Consider the following 15651-nt stretch of genomic DNA (forward strand, 5'->3'; position numbering starts at 1 on the left):
TGTACGCATCAGGGAAGAAGGCGTACACCTCAGGCAAAAAATCATGCCTTTTATGCCTCATTTGGAAAGGCGTACGCCTTTCGAGAGCACCTAATTTAAAATATTTATAAAAAAAACAAACAAACAAGTGACTGCTTGTTTCCTCAAAACCCCCCTCTCTTGAGACGAAGCTTCTTTCCTCCAAGCTTCCTCTCTCTCCAACAATTCCTCCAGCTCCTCTTTCTCCGATGACTCAACGACTGCTTTCAACGATTCCTCCAGCTCCTCTCTCTCCGACGACTCAACGACTGCTTCCGAAGATTCCTTCAAGCTTCTCGTCCCTCTCCGACGAGTCAATGATCCCTTCCAACCTTTGATCTGCCTCTGACAACTCCGATGACGTATCATCTCTCTTCAACGACTCCTTTCAAAGCTTGTGTCAGACTTCGAAGACTCCTCCAACTTCTCACCTCTCTCCGACGAGTCAATAATCCCTTCCAACCTCTGATTTGCCTCCGACGACCCTTTCGACGTCTCATCTCTCTCCAACGACCCATTCGAACCTCTCGTCTCTCTACAGCGACCCTCTATAACCTCTTATCTCTCTCCGCGACCCCCTACAACCTCTCTGCTTCAAGATTTCTTCTCACTTCTCAGTCTGAGGTCTTTTCTCTTCTTTTTGTAATGTTATGGCTCATGCTTATTTTTTAACATGTATTGTTTGTGTTTGTTAGCTATAATTGGCCTATATGATATTTAAAAATTATGTTTTTATTTTTTTTCTCTATTATTATAAATTTTTTCTCATTTTTTTACTATATATAAATTCATTTTATTTATCAATTATTTAAAAAAATACAATCCCAAAATGCTTACACCTTAATGCCTTAAGGCTTACGCCTCGCCTCATGGAGGGTAAAATGCCTCGCCTTACGCCTTCGCCAAACATTGCTTTAAATCAACACAAACCTCAACAAAAGCAAAATCTAGCCTCGTACCAAACTCAAGGTCAAAATTAGCAATATCCTTCTAGGGAACTCATTTCAAAACTCTCCAATGCCCCTGCCTAGATTTATCATAAATTTACCCACAATACTAAATGCATGTTCAAAATTCAAACAAGAACAAACCATGACTTACATCAAGCATCCCAGAGTCTAGCATGTTTCCCTAACATCTCCTCCACATCCTCCTCTAACTATGGACATTATGCATAAAATAATAAAAAATGATATGCCAATGGGATAAACACTATCTTACCACTACTCGTGCTAAACCTCTCCAACACCTTCCCTATGTAAAGACTTTTAGGAGACCCAAAGGTCTCTTTCTTGTCTCCATAAACTCCATCCTACAGATCTTTCTTGCAGCACCAAGATCCTTCATTTTAAAATGTCTCATTCAACAAAGATTTTAAGTGATTAAAATTGCTCAGGTTCTTTATAACAATCAGCATACCTAGCAGGAAGACAAAAAAACCATCATATGAAACTCACATCAACATACTCGAAGCAAGTATGTCCAATACTCAATAAGCATGAATTGAGACACTTATATCAATTTGACAATATGTATGAACTGAATCACTTGTATCAATACCTTGGTTATTGTGTTAAACCATACAATGATTTCCACAACCTGCCTATAGGGTTCTCCAGCCCCAACCCCTTGAAACTTCATATAAATTTGCTCCTCTCAGTCACCATGAAGGGGTCTAGATCAAATCAAGTTGTCATAATCAATATCACCCAAAAGAAGGTATGTTGGACAACTAGAGGGTGAATGCATCATTACATGACCACATTCTACCTTCCAGTCAAAGATACCCTTTTGCTACTAGTCTAACTTTAAGTTGTTTACCTTTCCTATCTAAACCATCACCCTTCTTCCTCTACACCTATTTGCATCCTAGAGATTCCTTTCCTTGAAACGCTCCATTCGTTCTCAATTCCAAATTTTATGCAAAGACTCCACCTCTTGCTGGACTGGACTACACCTTGAAAAAGAATGTGAATCTCCATCACTAGTGACTAGGCCAAAAAGATCATGTTCTAAACAACACGGTCTTAAATTTTTTTTGTAACTATGCTCAAATTCTGGTTGAAATTTCAAATTTTGAGAAGGCCGAAACAAAATCAATTTTCAACTTCTTTTTTGCTTCAAAAATTTCAAAAACTTCAATTGGAAGTCACAAAATTTTAGAAGACAATTTCAGTCAATTTTTTGAATAAATCAGCCAAAATTTTAAAATACAAAACAACAACAAAAAATTTCAGCTACATGAATCCTTTTACACTAACTTACATGAACTTAGGCAATTTCCTCCAATAATTTGAGGGTGTTAAATCCTTACTCCAAGTTATTTTAGGTCTTACCCCTCCCCCCCCCCCCCCCACCTTTTCAACGGCAACTAAACAGCAACTAATTCACTCCTCGTCACATGTGCACTGCAGATGCACAAACTATCTCAGCCACCCCTCCCTTTTCTTACCACCTAACTTACCTAAAATAAGTTCATTCCTTAATTTATCTTTTGAGTTATACCACCCATCCCCTTAGGCCTTAACACTCTCATTTCTACAACTTTTGCTTTTTGGATATGTTGTTTCTTAATCGCTCAACATTCCTTATAGCCATCCTATAAAACCTTCCTTTCAATTTAAAACAGTGTTTTAAAAGGCTTAATCAAGGCTCACCTTAAGGCTCACCTCAAGGCACAACATGCTTAAAATGCCTTGAGGCTCAATCTAAAATACCAAATTCCAAAAAGGCTAAAGCATTATATGCTGAGGCTAACGCATTTTTACAAAAGGCACGCCTTTTGCATTTTTTTAGTTGACGCTTGTGCATTTTGGGGGTGTGATTCTCAAGTAAAAATTGGTTAAAAAATTTTTAACTACATGTTTGTATAGAAGGAATCTCGTAATACTCTTGAACCTCAATCTTTCCAAAATAACATAGAGTTGTATCTAAGACCATGAACATAGTTTGAACTTTGTAATAGTATAGCTATCTCTTGTCGCGATTTATGTCACGAATTCAAGTTACCAATTTTTGAATGGCCGACAAGTAGTTTGCAAAGTATATATAATTTTTCTTTCTTACATTTTATTTGTGATTTTCTTAATTTTTCTTTATTTTTAAAATATATAAAATTTATTTACATTTTTAATCTTAAAATTAAATTCTTAAAAGGCTTACACGTCGCCTTTTAAGGGTTTAAACGCCTCACCTTGCACCTTTGCCTTTTAAAACAATGATTTAAAATACAAACAAGGGGGAAAAAAACATAAGAAAATTTGTGGTTTTTATTTTGTTTCTAAATTTTCATAATCACTCTTTATATTTTGAAAGTTTCATTCGAAATTTCCTTAATTTTTTATAAGTTCCTAGTGTCTCTTTAACTCAAAAATTTTGTTTAAGTTTTGATAAATAGAGACTCTCAAATTTTCCATCAAAATCAAAATTTTAGTCCTTGGCTCCCTGCTCAAAACCATATATCTAAAATGCACAGGTGATGTGTCTTGGTCTGATGCTCAGCAAAGAAAATTTCATAAACAAGCACCAAGGAGATGCCACCAAAATACAATCAAATAAAAAGGAAATGACCCACATCACAGGGTGTCAAAAATGTCAATAATTGCACAATTGTCAATCAAAAACAATCCAGTATGCCAAATAGTGACAGTAGCAATGCGTCATTCTTTAATAACATGTAAGGGCGTAGTAGCTGATCCCTTAAAAGCCCTCTTATTTATTTCCCTACACACAAACCAAAAAAAGGCCAGAGAAATGAGGTACAAATATTTCCTCCTTTCCTTGCTCAAGTGGATACATTTCCAAGCCTGTAGTAACCCATAGTGCTTGATGAGAGAAGTGGCAAGGTTCCAACTGTTTCTGGGAGCAGCTTGACTGATTCAGCATTTTTCAAACACAAGAAAAACCTGTTAAAAAGAGGCAGGCCCCTTTTCCACAAGTTATCAACAGTAAGAAACTAAGAATCTTTTCAAGAGTTGCCTCCTGTGCAAAGAAAGCAAACTTTGCAGAAACTGTTTTTTTCAGATGGAAGCTTCCAGGGGAAGTTGTTGCCAGTTGCCACTAGATGAGGATCTGAACATAAAGTTACCATTCTTATCCAGGTTCCACTTGGGACCATTAGTAGTGTTGTGATATTAGATTTTGTACAAGTTACATAAAAATTAGTAAGATGGTCAATTGCATAAATATTAGTAAGATGGTCAATTTCCCATATGAAGGCAATTTCTGATTAGGACTTCCTTGTTGCAGACCAAACTGAATTTGGAAGGGAATTTCATGCCAGGGGAGATTAGCTGCACTGGGTATCATGCAAAAAATGATCTTTCTCCTTCACAAATCTCGAAAGCCATTGCCCAAGAAAGGCTTCTTTTACAGCCTCCATTTAACGAGATGATATTTAAATTTCTTCCCCATGCTCCCCAAAGGAATCTCTTTTGAACTCCTTACAACCTCTTGGGAACTGAGCAAGGGATAGGAAGAGGGACATGTAATAGATAGTGATATTTGATAAGGTGCTCTTGATAAGGGTATGTGTCACCTTTTGACAGATGATTCCTTTTCCAACCAACCAATTTCCTCTCAATCTTTCAATGATCAGTCCCAAACTCCTTGAATTTGGCTCCAAAAGTGGAGAGCAAGTAAAATCTAGCATTTCCATGACTTCACCCTTCCATTAAAAAAACCTCCTGCATTTCCAGCAATTCCAAGGTAAATCCACCTGCAATTCTTATGCCCCCATAAGCTGTTGACCATAATCTTATACACAGATTCAGTTTTAGTTTCCTGCAAGCATACTATCCTGCCCAATCCATGAGAAAAGACTTAATCAAAGCCCTTTTTGATCTATAACCCCTCACATCCCATGAAATTAGTTTCCTTAAGATAGGTTCACCGGTCGCTGCCAGCCTCCACTAAGCTTGAGAAGTGAGATTCCCCCATTTTAGTCATAATTCACTAAAAAATCCAATTGTTGAGTTCCTTATTAGCATCCTTCTTCCTACTACTGCCCCCAAGATTTCACTAATAAGTTTCCCTTCTTCTCTCTATTTCTATTTCTTCAAACAGACCCATGACTCTATGTTTGAAGCCTACTCCGATGGTCTTACAAACCATCTTCATTTTCCAAAGAACCAAATCAAATACCTGCTCTTGGAACAAGCATTGCTAGTGTCCAGCCCTTTTATCTCCTAAATTCCAGGGTTAGGGGGACTATCCTGCATGTCATCTAAGCATGACTTGGGGCTAGAACTAGTGGCCAGCAGTCTTCTTCCTTACGTGACTTTGAACTCCAAATCAAACTGCCAACTAGTCTCCTCGAGCTGAGAAGTTCTGCAGAGGTGGAAACCCTGGGATTGCTCAAGCAGGAGTCTCAAAGCTTACTAGGACCCTATAGCTACATTCTGCATCTTCTCATCAAGGAACTTTCGTTTGTTGGTCGTGCAGTTTACCAAACTCTGCCTGCGTCCCTAGTCCATCTATGTCAGCCTTTCTTCCTAGTTAATTTTCTTTGTCCTTAGAATTGACACCTCATCAAATACCACCACATCTCAGCTCATCAGCACCTTCTTATCCTTCAAATCCCTTTTCTTCTTTGCCTTGTTAATTTAGGTCTAGCTTGGATTAAAGCTCACTAGGAATGTAAGCATATGCTGGGCAACCAAAGATCCTTACTGTAGAATAGTCCACCTCTTGATTTATGCAAACTCCTCAACCACCTTACCATCAAGTTCTGTATAAGGTGACCCATTAATAATACAACAAGTCTTGTTAAATGCATTTACCTAGAAAGTCTCAGGCAATCTTGCATGTATCTCATACTCCTAGCCTTTTCAAGTAGGGATCTATTCATCCTCTTAGTCACCTCATTCTGCCACAAAGTCTTAATAATTTACGTATAACAATTCCTTGACTTTTGACTTGTACTTCCCCAAATTTCTATTTGTTTCTCAGCCTTTGCTTTCCACTAGGGATGTACAAAAATTACTGAAAATCAAAAACCAAACCGAAACCAAACTGTTTAACATTTCAGTTCAGTTTTGAATTAAAAAATAAATAAATAAACGGTTTTTAGTTCCGATTTTGTACACAATAACCAAATAGAAAAAAACCGAATAACCGACCAATAATTTAACAAATATATTTGTTTCTATTTATATATACATTATTATATTTATTGTTCTTTATATGTTCACATATTTTAAATTTAAAATTTAATTAATTAATATTTTCTATCATGGTGTATGGAGGAGTGGAGGCCTTTATAGAGAAGAAAAGACCCCCACCTTTATCCTTTCCGATGTGGGACAAGATAGAGCTGAAAGTGTGAAAGGGTAATTGAGAGCTGCTGGGACTTGGGAACAGTTGTCCCACAATGATCAACTGAAAGAAGGAAGACCAATAAAACTCCACCCCATGCTTTCACTTGCCCACACCTTGGCTTTAGCATTTATGCACAAATGTGTTCCCATGGGCCCTTATGCTAAGGCACGTTATATTTATTAAGAGTTGGGCCCAATTAACTGGCTTGAATTTCAAAAATATTCAAATAAAAAAACAAAAACACAAACAGATTAAGACAGTTTTTTGTTACGCTTAAACCATTGGTGCTCAATTTGATTGCAGTTCATGAATTTTTAAACTGATAAATTTGGTTCAGTTTTTAGTTTTGGTCAGAACTGACCCAGACCGGACTGATCTGATTACACCCATATCTTTCACTACTTGACTTTGGTGAAAGCTTCTAACTTTTTCTTCATTCAGTTAACCCACAACTTCCCAAAGTGATTGAAAGGAAGCTAGCAAAGTCCCACGACATAGTTACAACAGCGTCAACACTACCACACTACCCACTAACACGTTAACAAACCGTTTACTCTTCATAACAACTATAGAACTTTTAGACACCTTTAGAATTCTACTGCTTTGAGCTACTACAAACAAGGGCTATGCAAATTCGGTGACAACAACCTTGACGGTTCCTCCCCCTCTGTGCTGTTGCACCCCTCATCCCAATCAAAAAGTCACAGATCAACCCTCCTTCCTTGGCCAGTGATTCTGACTACAGCAAGCATAGGCAACTTTCCTTCCTTAGCCTCTTAGTGGCCTGGCCTACTGTAAATTCTCCTCCCTTGGTCCCATGTTAGCATATACAAGTGTACACTAGTGTTGGGCCATTCATCAACTGAAAAACAAAGAAATTTTCAAGAGGTTCGGTATACTAGTCAAAGACGCACCTCAATGTGCATGCCTCAGGTGGAGGCAAGGCCACCTTGAAGAGATGCAGAGCGCAGTGAGGCACACCTCAAACATGTTTACTTCATACCTTTTTTTTTTTTTTTTTTCCTTCTCTTTTAATCTCAGCCATCTGATTTGTGTGTGTGAATATAAAAAAAGGTAAAGCATGCAATACGATATATTTTATCTTGCACCAAATATCTTTTGTCTCTCATCAAGACAGCATTCTCTCATAGAAATAAATAAATAAAGAAAATCTCAGCATCTTAAGATACAGGTAGAACTTCAATCAAAAGCCAACCCTAAGGTTCTCAAGACCAATCTCAAGCTTTAATTTAAGGCCAACTCACAATTTTTTCTCCATCTTCTTCTCCTCTTTTTTCTTCTTCTTCTTCTTGATTGACCAAAATCAGTGATTCTGATGCTCAGTGCTATCCAGTTAGAGCATCTGTGACCCTTTTTTTTCTTTTTTCTTTATTTTTTTCTGTTTTTATGGAATATCTGCAACTTGTTCCTAACATGTTTGCTCAGTTACTCTCTTTCTTCTTTCTCATTTTCTTCTTCTTTTTCTGCCCTGCTGTGCTGCTCAGTCAAAGCTGCAACCCCCCTTTGGATTTCTTTTGCAGTCTTTTTTTTTTGTGGGGCAACTCCTCCTTTTTCCTAAAATTTCTGCTTTGCTGCTCCTCAGTTTTCTTTTCTTCTTCTCAACTGCTCTGCTGCTTCAAGCCCACTTATGGCTCTAGGTACCCTTTGCACCTTAGTATGCCTTGCATCTTTGACTACTATGAGGTTTGATCAGTTCATTGGCTTGCATGCAGAGGTTATTTGGTTGGTTTGGCAGCTGCTGGTGGAGAAATTTTAACGAGGTTCTGTTCAGTTTGATTCTCAGAATTGCCTAACCGTGGTTTGTCCACCCACAAAACTGAAAATTTTCAGTTTCTTATTTTCTGCCCCTAAATAGACTAAATATTACGCGTTGCTACTCCAAGCAATCTTATCTAAGCAACCAAAAGCATATTCTCCTTCAATTTTGAAACCATTCTGTGATGTTCTAATAATAACATCAAAGGAAATAACTTTCAAAATACCAATGTCACTATCAAGACAACAATGTGATCATCCCCAAAAATGACTAAACACTACCACATTCTCGATATATATTGAACCACTCCCTATACATATATTAATGAAAAGAGCTGCCTACATTCACAATCCAAGTATCATGGAAAAAATTATTGCCTGAAGCAACAAGAGTTCCTCTTCATGTGAATTATTCATCACCAGACTTGCTGAGGCTGAAGCAAAAAGCACAAGTTCCTCCTCATCTGAATTATTCATCGCCACACTTACTAAGGCTAGTGGTATCCCTTCTATCTTTCTTCCAAAGAAGGCAATTCAGCTCATAGTATCACTTTTGTTTGCACTTGAAGAAATCAATCACTTTTGTTTGCACTTGAAGAAATCAATATTCCCAACCCTTGATTTAAACATCAACAAGCACTTCTACTTATCCCTCTCTTTGATCTCCCTCTTGTATGCTCAAATTTTGTGACCAAGCCTTTTCATTCATGGTCCTCCTTATTGAGTATTCCTAGTTTCTTTGACCTAAGAGCCCCAGAAATATCTTTGTAGCAAAGGGTGGACAGAGCCATAATCAAATGTTCAACCAAAGTAGAAAGAGGATAGCAACATCAACCTTATTTTCATCCTCATTCTCTGCATCCCCTCTGAGCAAATTGTTGAGAATCTGATTAAGATGATATGCTGATCCCAATATCCACCCTAAGGAATACAACGAAACGGTCGTCACTTCCTTAAAAGCAATTAGTTGGTTTTACTCTTAGGCATGCACGAGCTCTCTAATTGCCCCTATACACCCTTTCCTTTTTCAATTCTTTCTTCCATCATATTACTAAAACTGGATAGTACCTAGTTTCGGTGAGTCATTTTCATCCATCTTTCCTAGTTTCCTCCAATTAGCACCTTGTAATCCTTCTATTGGACAAACTTCTAAAGTTTCTCTTTCCATCAAACTTGTCAAATCAGTCTTCACCCCACTCATCCTTCTGCAACTTCTATGAAAACCTTAGCCTCAACCTAGTGCACTAAACCACTTCATACTTGCTAACATTAGGGTAGTCCTCATGCAGTCTTGATATAGGTTAGCACAAACTTGACCCAAAGGATTTAGTCATTACGCCTTGGGCCCATCCATGTATGTGTCACTCCTCCGCTCCCCCACCCACATTTTCAATGTGGGACAACTCGTGGATATTCACTACAATCTCCTTCTCATTTGGAAGCTTCTAGAACTCCCCCTTTAAGGAGCAACCATCTACCCCTAGGTGCACGTCTAAATCTCCAAGAATCACCCAAATGAGCCTACAGCAACTGCATTCAACAAGGGCTTCACTTGCTAGAAGACAGAGTGGATACCTTAATAGACCTAAAGGCTAAGGGACTTCCTCTTCCCTCCATTCCTGATCAAGGAATGGGGTAACTTTTCATCCGAATGGCAAGGCTTGCTAACTAGCTAGATCGGTTATGCCATAAGTTGAGAGACCTTCAAGCACCTTCAGACCACCCTTATCTTATGTGCCCTGAATTGCATTCCACAAGTTTTCATGGCCAATTTACACAATCATGGGCAATTTCCTCTGACAAATTCAAGACTATCAAATCCTTACTATCTCATATCAAGTTATTTAGGTCTACCCTTACCCCTTCTACTTCCCCTCATAATAACTAGTTCACTCCTCTTCATTGACGCACTATTTGGTCTACATTTGAGTTGTCCCTCCCTTATCTTATCTTATCTTTTAATGTTATACCACTCATCCACCTTAACATTCTCATCTCGGCAACTTTTACTTTTTGGATATGTAATTTCTTAGTCGCCCAACATTTTAATCCATATAGCATAGCTACTCTTATAATCATCCTATAGAAATTCCCTTTTAATTTTAAGGGTACTCAATGATCCAATGTTTTAAAAGGCTTAATCAAGGCTTGCTTTAAGGCAAGGGATGCCTAAAACGCCTTGAGGCTCAATCTAAATATCAAATCCCAAAAAGGCTAACGCATTACACGCTAAAGCTTACGCATTTGTACAAAAGGCACACATTTTGCGCCTTTTTACTTGAGGCTTACGTTTTGGGTGTGCAATTCTCAAGTAAGATTTTGCTAGAAAATATTGATTTCATGTTTATATTAAAGGAATGTCATAATATGAGTTGATTTCTAAAACTCTTGAACCTCAACCTTTTCAAAAAATTAAGTTGCATCTTAGATCTTGAAAAATAATTTGAACTTTGTAACGTTATAGCTATCTGGCATGATTTATGTAATGAAATTAAGTTAGCAATTTTTTTTTAATGGCCAACAAGTAGTTTGAAAATTATATTTGGTTTTTTTTTTTTTACATTATATTTGTGATTTTCTTAATTTTTTATTTATTCTTAAAATATATAACTTATTTACATATTTTTATCTAAAAATAAAATCTCCCTAATGCCTTAAGGCTTACGCCTCGCCTATTAAGGGTTAGAGCGCCCCGCCTAACGTCTTTCCCTTTTAAAACATTACTATGATCACACAACACACTTGAAGCACTTTTTCATTTTATCCAACCTACTTTAACACTATATATCACATCTTCTTCAATTTATCCTTCAACTTGCATAATAGATCCACGTTATTGAAACATACTAGTGTTATTGATTTCTTAACCATCAAGTTTAATCTTTTCTCCAATATTTCTCCTATTATGACCGAAATTACATTTTATATATTCTGTATTATTTCTACTTAGCATAAAATTTTTATATTCTAAAGTTTCTCTCCATAATTCTAACCTAAATTCTACTCCATCCCTAGTTTCACCAACCAAGCCAATATCATCTACAAACAGCATACACCATGGAACATCAGTTTGGATACTTCTAGAAGTTCATTACTCCATCATACGGAACAACTAAAATAACCAAAAAAGCGCTCCCCTAAACAATGATAGATTAAACAAAAAAATCACGAAATGAAACCCCCAAAAAAAATGTAAACAAACCAGTGCATAATGACTTCATGAATTTATCAAAACCAAAAAGGGAGGTTGACATTACCTTCTTTCCAGAAATCTCGAGGGTTCAGTTTGAGCAAGCGCGACAACTCTCCGTTGAGAAGATCGACCACTCGCTGAGACTCCAGGGGATCCAATCCTCCTTCCTCGGCGCCAAGTCCCGCCGCAACGGCCTCATCTTGCGGCAAGTAGTTTACAAACTTGCCACTGTGATCTCTACCGGAAACACAATCTCCGTTATCCCGCAATCGGACCCGACTGCCCGAGGCAGCTGTTGCCCCGGATTGTCGGGAAAGAGATTGTCGAAAAGAAGAGGTGAGCGTGGGACTGCCGGTGTTTGGTTCCCTTGGGGCAGAACCGTGCGTTCTGGGGACGAACTTTTTCTGGGCTTTGGCGAAAGCCCTGTTACCATCTTGTCTGGTAAGGGTATCTCGATTCGACATAGCGTCTACTCTGCGTAGATTGAAGTTCCAGGGAGAGTGCAAAGCCTTCAGGGTAACCGAGGAGCTATAGTCACAGAGCTCAACGCCAAATTTTATAGGCAGGTTTCCGAATTCGTACATAAACTTAAATAGATATTTGACTCATTTTTATTTATAAGCGATATGATTATAAGTGTGGTTGATCTTGTTTAATAGATTTATACTAGACTTGTACATAAACTCGTTTTATAACATCCAACTAAGTTTGATGGATTATAGTACAAAAGAGATTGTGAGGGCGAGCATGTTCAAATTGAACTTCAAAACTTGAATTAGATAAGATCAATGCTCAAGCCAATAAATAGGTTTGGTGGAGGCAAGTAAATTAGTAAGAGTCTTTTTTATTTTTTCTTCGTAACAAAACTAATAGAGTTTCTCGTCTCTCACATTAAGAAATTTCAAAAGAGATAAATTATTCATGAACATCTTAGTAGTTCAACTTGACAAGGGTTCATTAGTTCATTTTTTTACATAGTAAACAAATTTGAACAAGTATATTAAAGTTTGATTTGAGTTTAACTGAGTTCGAGCTTGGTTAAATTTTAATAAATAAGTTTGAGCATGACAAAAGTTCAACTCTACTTAACTCATTTGCAACCCTAACTTTGGGCTCTAGTTGTATATAGGTCCCAAACAACAATTTGTAGCATGTTGGTCTTATAACTATTTAACTCGATACGATATAGTCATGCATTGTGGGCGTAAAAAGGAAATTTGGGGCAAATTGAGGTTTTATTGCCTAGTAGCCTATTAACAATTTAGTAAAGCACCTATGGTCTAGGAACTATGGGACAAATTGCACATGGGTACTAGAAACTCAACTTGTTGAATTCGTGATCTTGCAACACTTAAGTGTATTAATATTTTCTTGCATTGCGCATGTAAAAATGAGGATCTGGCAATTGATAGTAAATGGAGATTATTGGATCTTGGGTGTTGCGAGTGATGCATGGCGGCTTCAATTTTCAAATCCCTCTTTTCATTAGTCTTCGAGGACTACATGAGGCTTGACTAAGCCCAATCCAATAGCCATATTTACCATGCATGTGTGCGATAACACTTGTTTGTGTGAAGGCCACTTGAATAAGCACTTTAGTAAGTATGCTCCATTTTTCAGATGAATATGTATTAATGCATGTCTATTTTATATGTTGTATTAAGTGGATTTTTATGGATGCATGTGAACAAATAATGAGAATGTGCAATAACACTTGACTATGGGCAATTTAATAGCGACTTTCATGCATATGTACAATAACACTTGTATGCATATAGGCCACTTGAATAAGCACTCCAATAAGCATGTTTAATTATCTACATGAATATGTATGTACGTATATGTGCATTTCATATGTTGTAATAAGTAGGTTTTTATTGATGCATGTGAACAAATAATGAGCATGTTTGTAATTAATTAGTATTGTTGATATTCTTGGGTAGTGGTTGGGAGCATAGATTTTAAAATTTGGATTTAGATTTTTGTGAGTCATTTCATGGTAGTTCCATCTATCACTTTATTATGAGAGACCAAATTGGATCGTGGATTTGGTACCATTATACCCAAATCTACACAATCCAAATCTAAGTCTTGAAATCCACACTTCCAAATGAAAGGTTAGTGTTGCTACCAAAACCAAATGCATTCTCTCATCAACCTCAAAACCTACAAAAGCTAGAAGGGAAAGGAGACTTGGGAGGCCCTAGAGGACCTCTGTGTTGCTAAATTCAATAAGAAAGCTTTTGGAGGATAGAGAAATGGAGGAAAGAAAGGGAGGGAGTTTGATTACAAGAGAGTTGAAATTTATCCTTCATTGAGGTGAGTTACCACTTATACCTATTGTTCTAAGTGATGGTCATGTAACATGCGTCGTTTGGTCAACTCTTAACTTCCCAATCCCCCACACATTTTTAGCCATTATGAAATAATTAATATTCTTTAACTATGAATGATCTCCCCTCATGTTTTGGCAAAAGGGATCTTGATTTTCTATATTTGAGTGGTGATACTCCCTTGTTGTCATGGTCAATCTATTCCCATGAGAGGCGCACTATTTATTTATGGGTTTGACATATAGAAAACCTAACCTACCCCCTTTTTGGGATGCCACTTGGTCACATGGTCAAGACATAACTAGCATATGCTCCCCCTCCTAGGGAGGTCCCTTGGTATACACACGACTAGCACATGACTAACCCAACCTACTCCTTATTTAAGAAAGTTAATCCCTTGGTCACGTGATCAATATGTGGCTGACCTAACCTATCCATTTCTAAGAATGCACTCTTTGACCCAACCTAGATAGATGCTTTTGATCACATGATGGCACGTGGTTGATCTAAACTTCACCCCCACACTTAGCTTATGGTTACACTTAAGATGTTGGGGCTAAACCCCCCTTTATAGCACCTATTCTATACATGATGAATGATATCAATTAACATGCGAATTATCCCTCCAATTTTGATTAAATAATCCTTGAAATAAACACTTTCCCTTCATATATAGTTTGCTTTAGTAACTATTGTTTTTTTTTAGAATTTTTTTTTACTTCATTACCACCAAACTGTGCAATCTACTATCGTTTGCTATGGATTAATTGAATATAATTGCATTTAGAGGAACCCTAACTCATGAGGTTAGCCCTAATTATCAATAAATAACCCCTTTTCCATCATATTCCTCTTTTTTGTAAGAGTGTACAAATATTATTAAAAAGATGAATTCCACTTTATAATTTTACTTGTTTAATGCAAGAATACATTAATGCAATAAGTGTTATAGGACCATCGATTTAATAATTGAAGCTCTAAGTGTAATAATCCAGAAAAAAAAAACATAATTAATTAAAATTATTAATCAATTAATTAGTTAAACATTATTAAATTAATATATTAAATGAACAAATAAAAAGGAATAGTAAAAAATTTTAAATTAAATTAAAATTATTTATTACTAATTAATTATTTAATTAAATATTATTAAGTTGAATTAATTGAATTAAGTAAAATGGTGGTTATATGTATATAAAAGTATATAATATGATGTTATGTAAAGTAAGTAAGGAAAAAAAGAAAAAAAAGAAAGAAAGCTTAACATGTGGATTGAAATTGGAATATGTTTCAATTAGAAACAGAACCTCAACGGTCTCTCCACATCGCTCTCTCAATCTCTCATCTCTCCCCTTCGACTCTTGTCCCTCTCTCCTCAATTTCTCGATGGATATTCAACCGATCGAGAAATAGAAGGTACCGTTGTATTCCTAACTCCGCCATCGACATTTCTATGAGAGCGAATTTATCATGGGAACGGCGTAGGCATCACTCCTTGGGAAAGGTATATTTCTCCTAAATCCTTAATTTCTCCTTAGATCTTCTGTCAAATCGACGATCAGACACCACTATGGGGGGTCCCAATCGCGATCGTCGTCATTTTGGCTGGAGTAAATTTCAAATTGGGGTTTTCTAAGCCCCACTTCAAAGCGAAAATGAGATTTGGGAAATTACGTAAATTGGTTATATTTGAGGGCGTAACTGTTTATTTGGTATTTAAGAGCCTAGGAAATATTAAAATAATATTTTATTTAGGATTGATTTAATGGAATTAGGATTTTTGATTCAAGGTCCGGGTGAGCGCCGCAGGTATTTTTCGAGATCTCTGTTGGCGTAGTTCAAGAAACCAGGTAAGGGAAAAAACATATATTAAATCATAATTTTTATGAATTTAATAGAAAATAAATTATGTTATATATACGTGTATATGTTTCGGTATGGGTTTAAAATGTCAACTATTTAAATTGTATTTTTTTCGAGTTTAGGGTTGTTTATTATATACGTATATGCGAA

The 15651-nt window shown here is 36.7% G+C and overlaps 1 protein-coding gene across 1 annotated transcript in view; it reads right to left on the reverse strand.

Moving 5' to 3' along the window:
* Nucleotides 1-11871, reverse strand: part of LOC131161612 (uncharacterized) — a 77726-nt gene extending 65855 nt beyond the window's left edge. The window contains exon 1 of the mRNA XM_058117481.1: nt 11370-11871. Coding sequence (XP_057973464.1) covers nt 11370-11769 — 400 coding nt within the window. The 5' untranslated portion in view covers nt 11770-11871. The remainder of the gene's footprint in view (nt 1-11369) is intronic.
* Between the last annotated feature and the right edge of the window lie 3780 nt (nt 11872-15651).

This window comes from Malania oleifera, chromosome 8, assembly GCF_029873635.1.
Source record: "Malania oleifera isolate guangnan ecotype guangnan chromosome 8, ASM2987363v1, whole genome shotgun sequence".
Classification (NCBI taxonomy): domain Eukaryota; kingdom Viridiplantae; phylum Streptophyta; class Magnoliopsida; order Santalales; family Ximeniaceae; genus Malania; species Malania oleifera.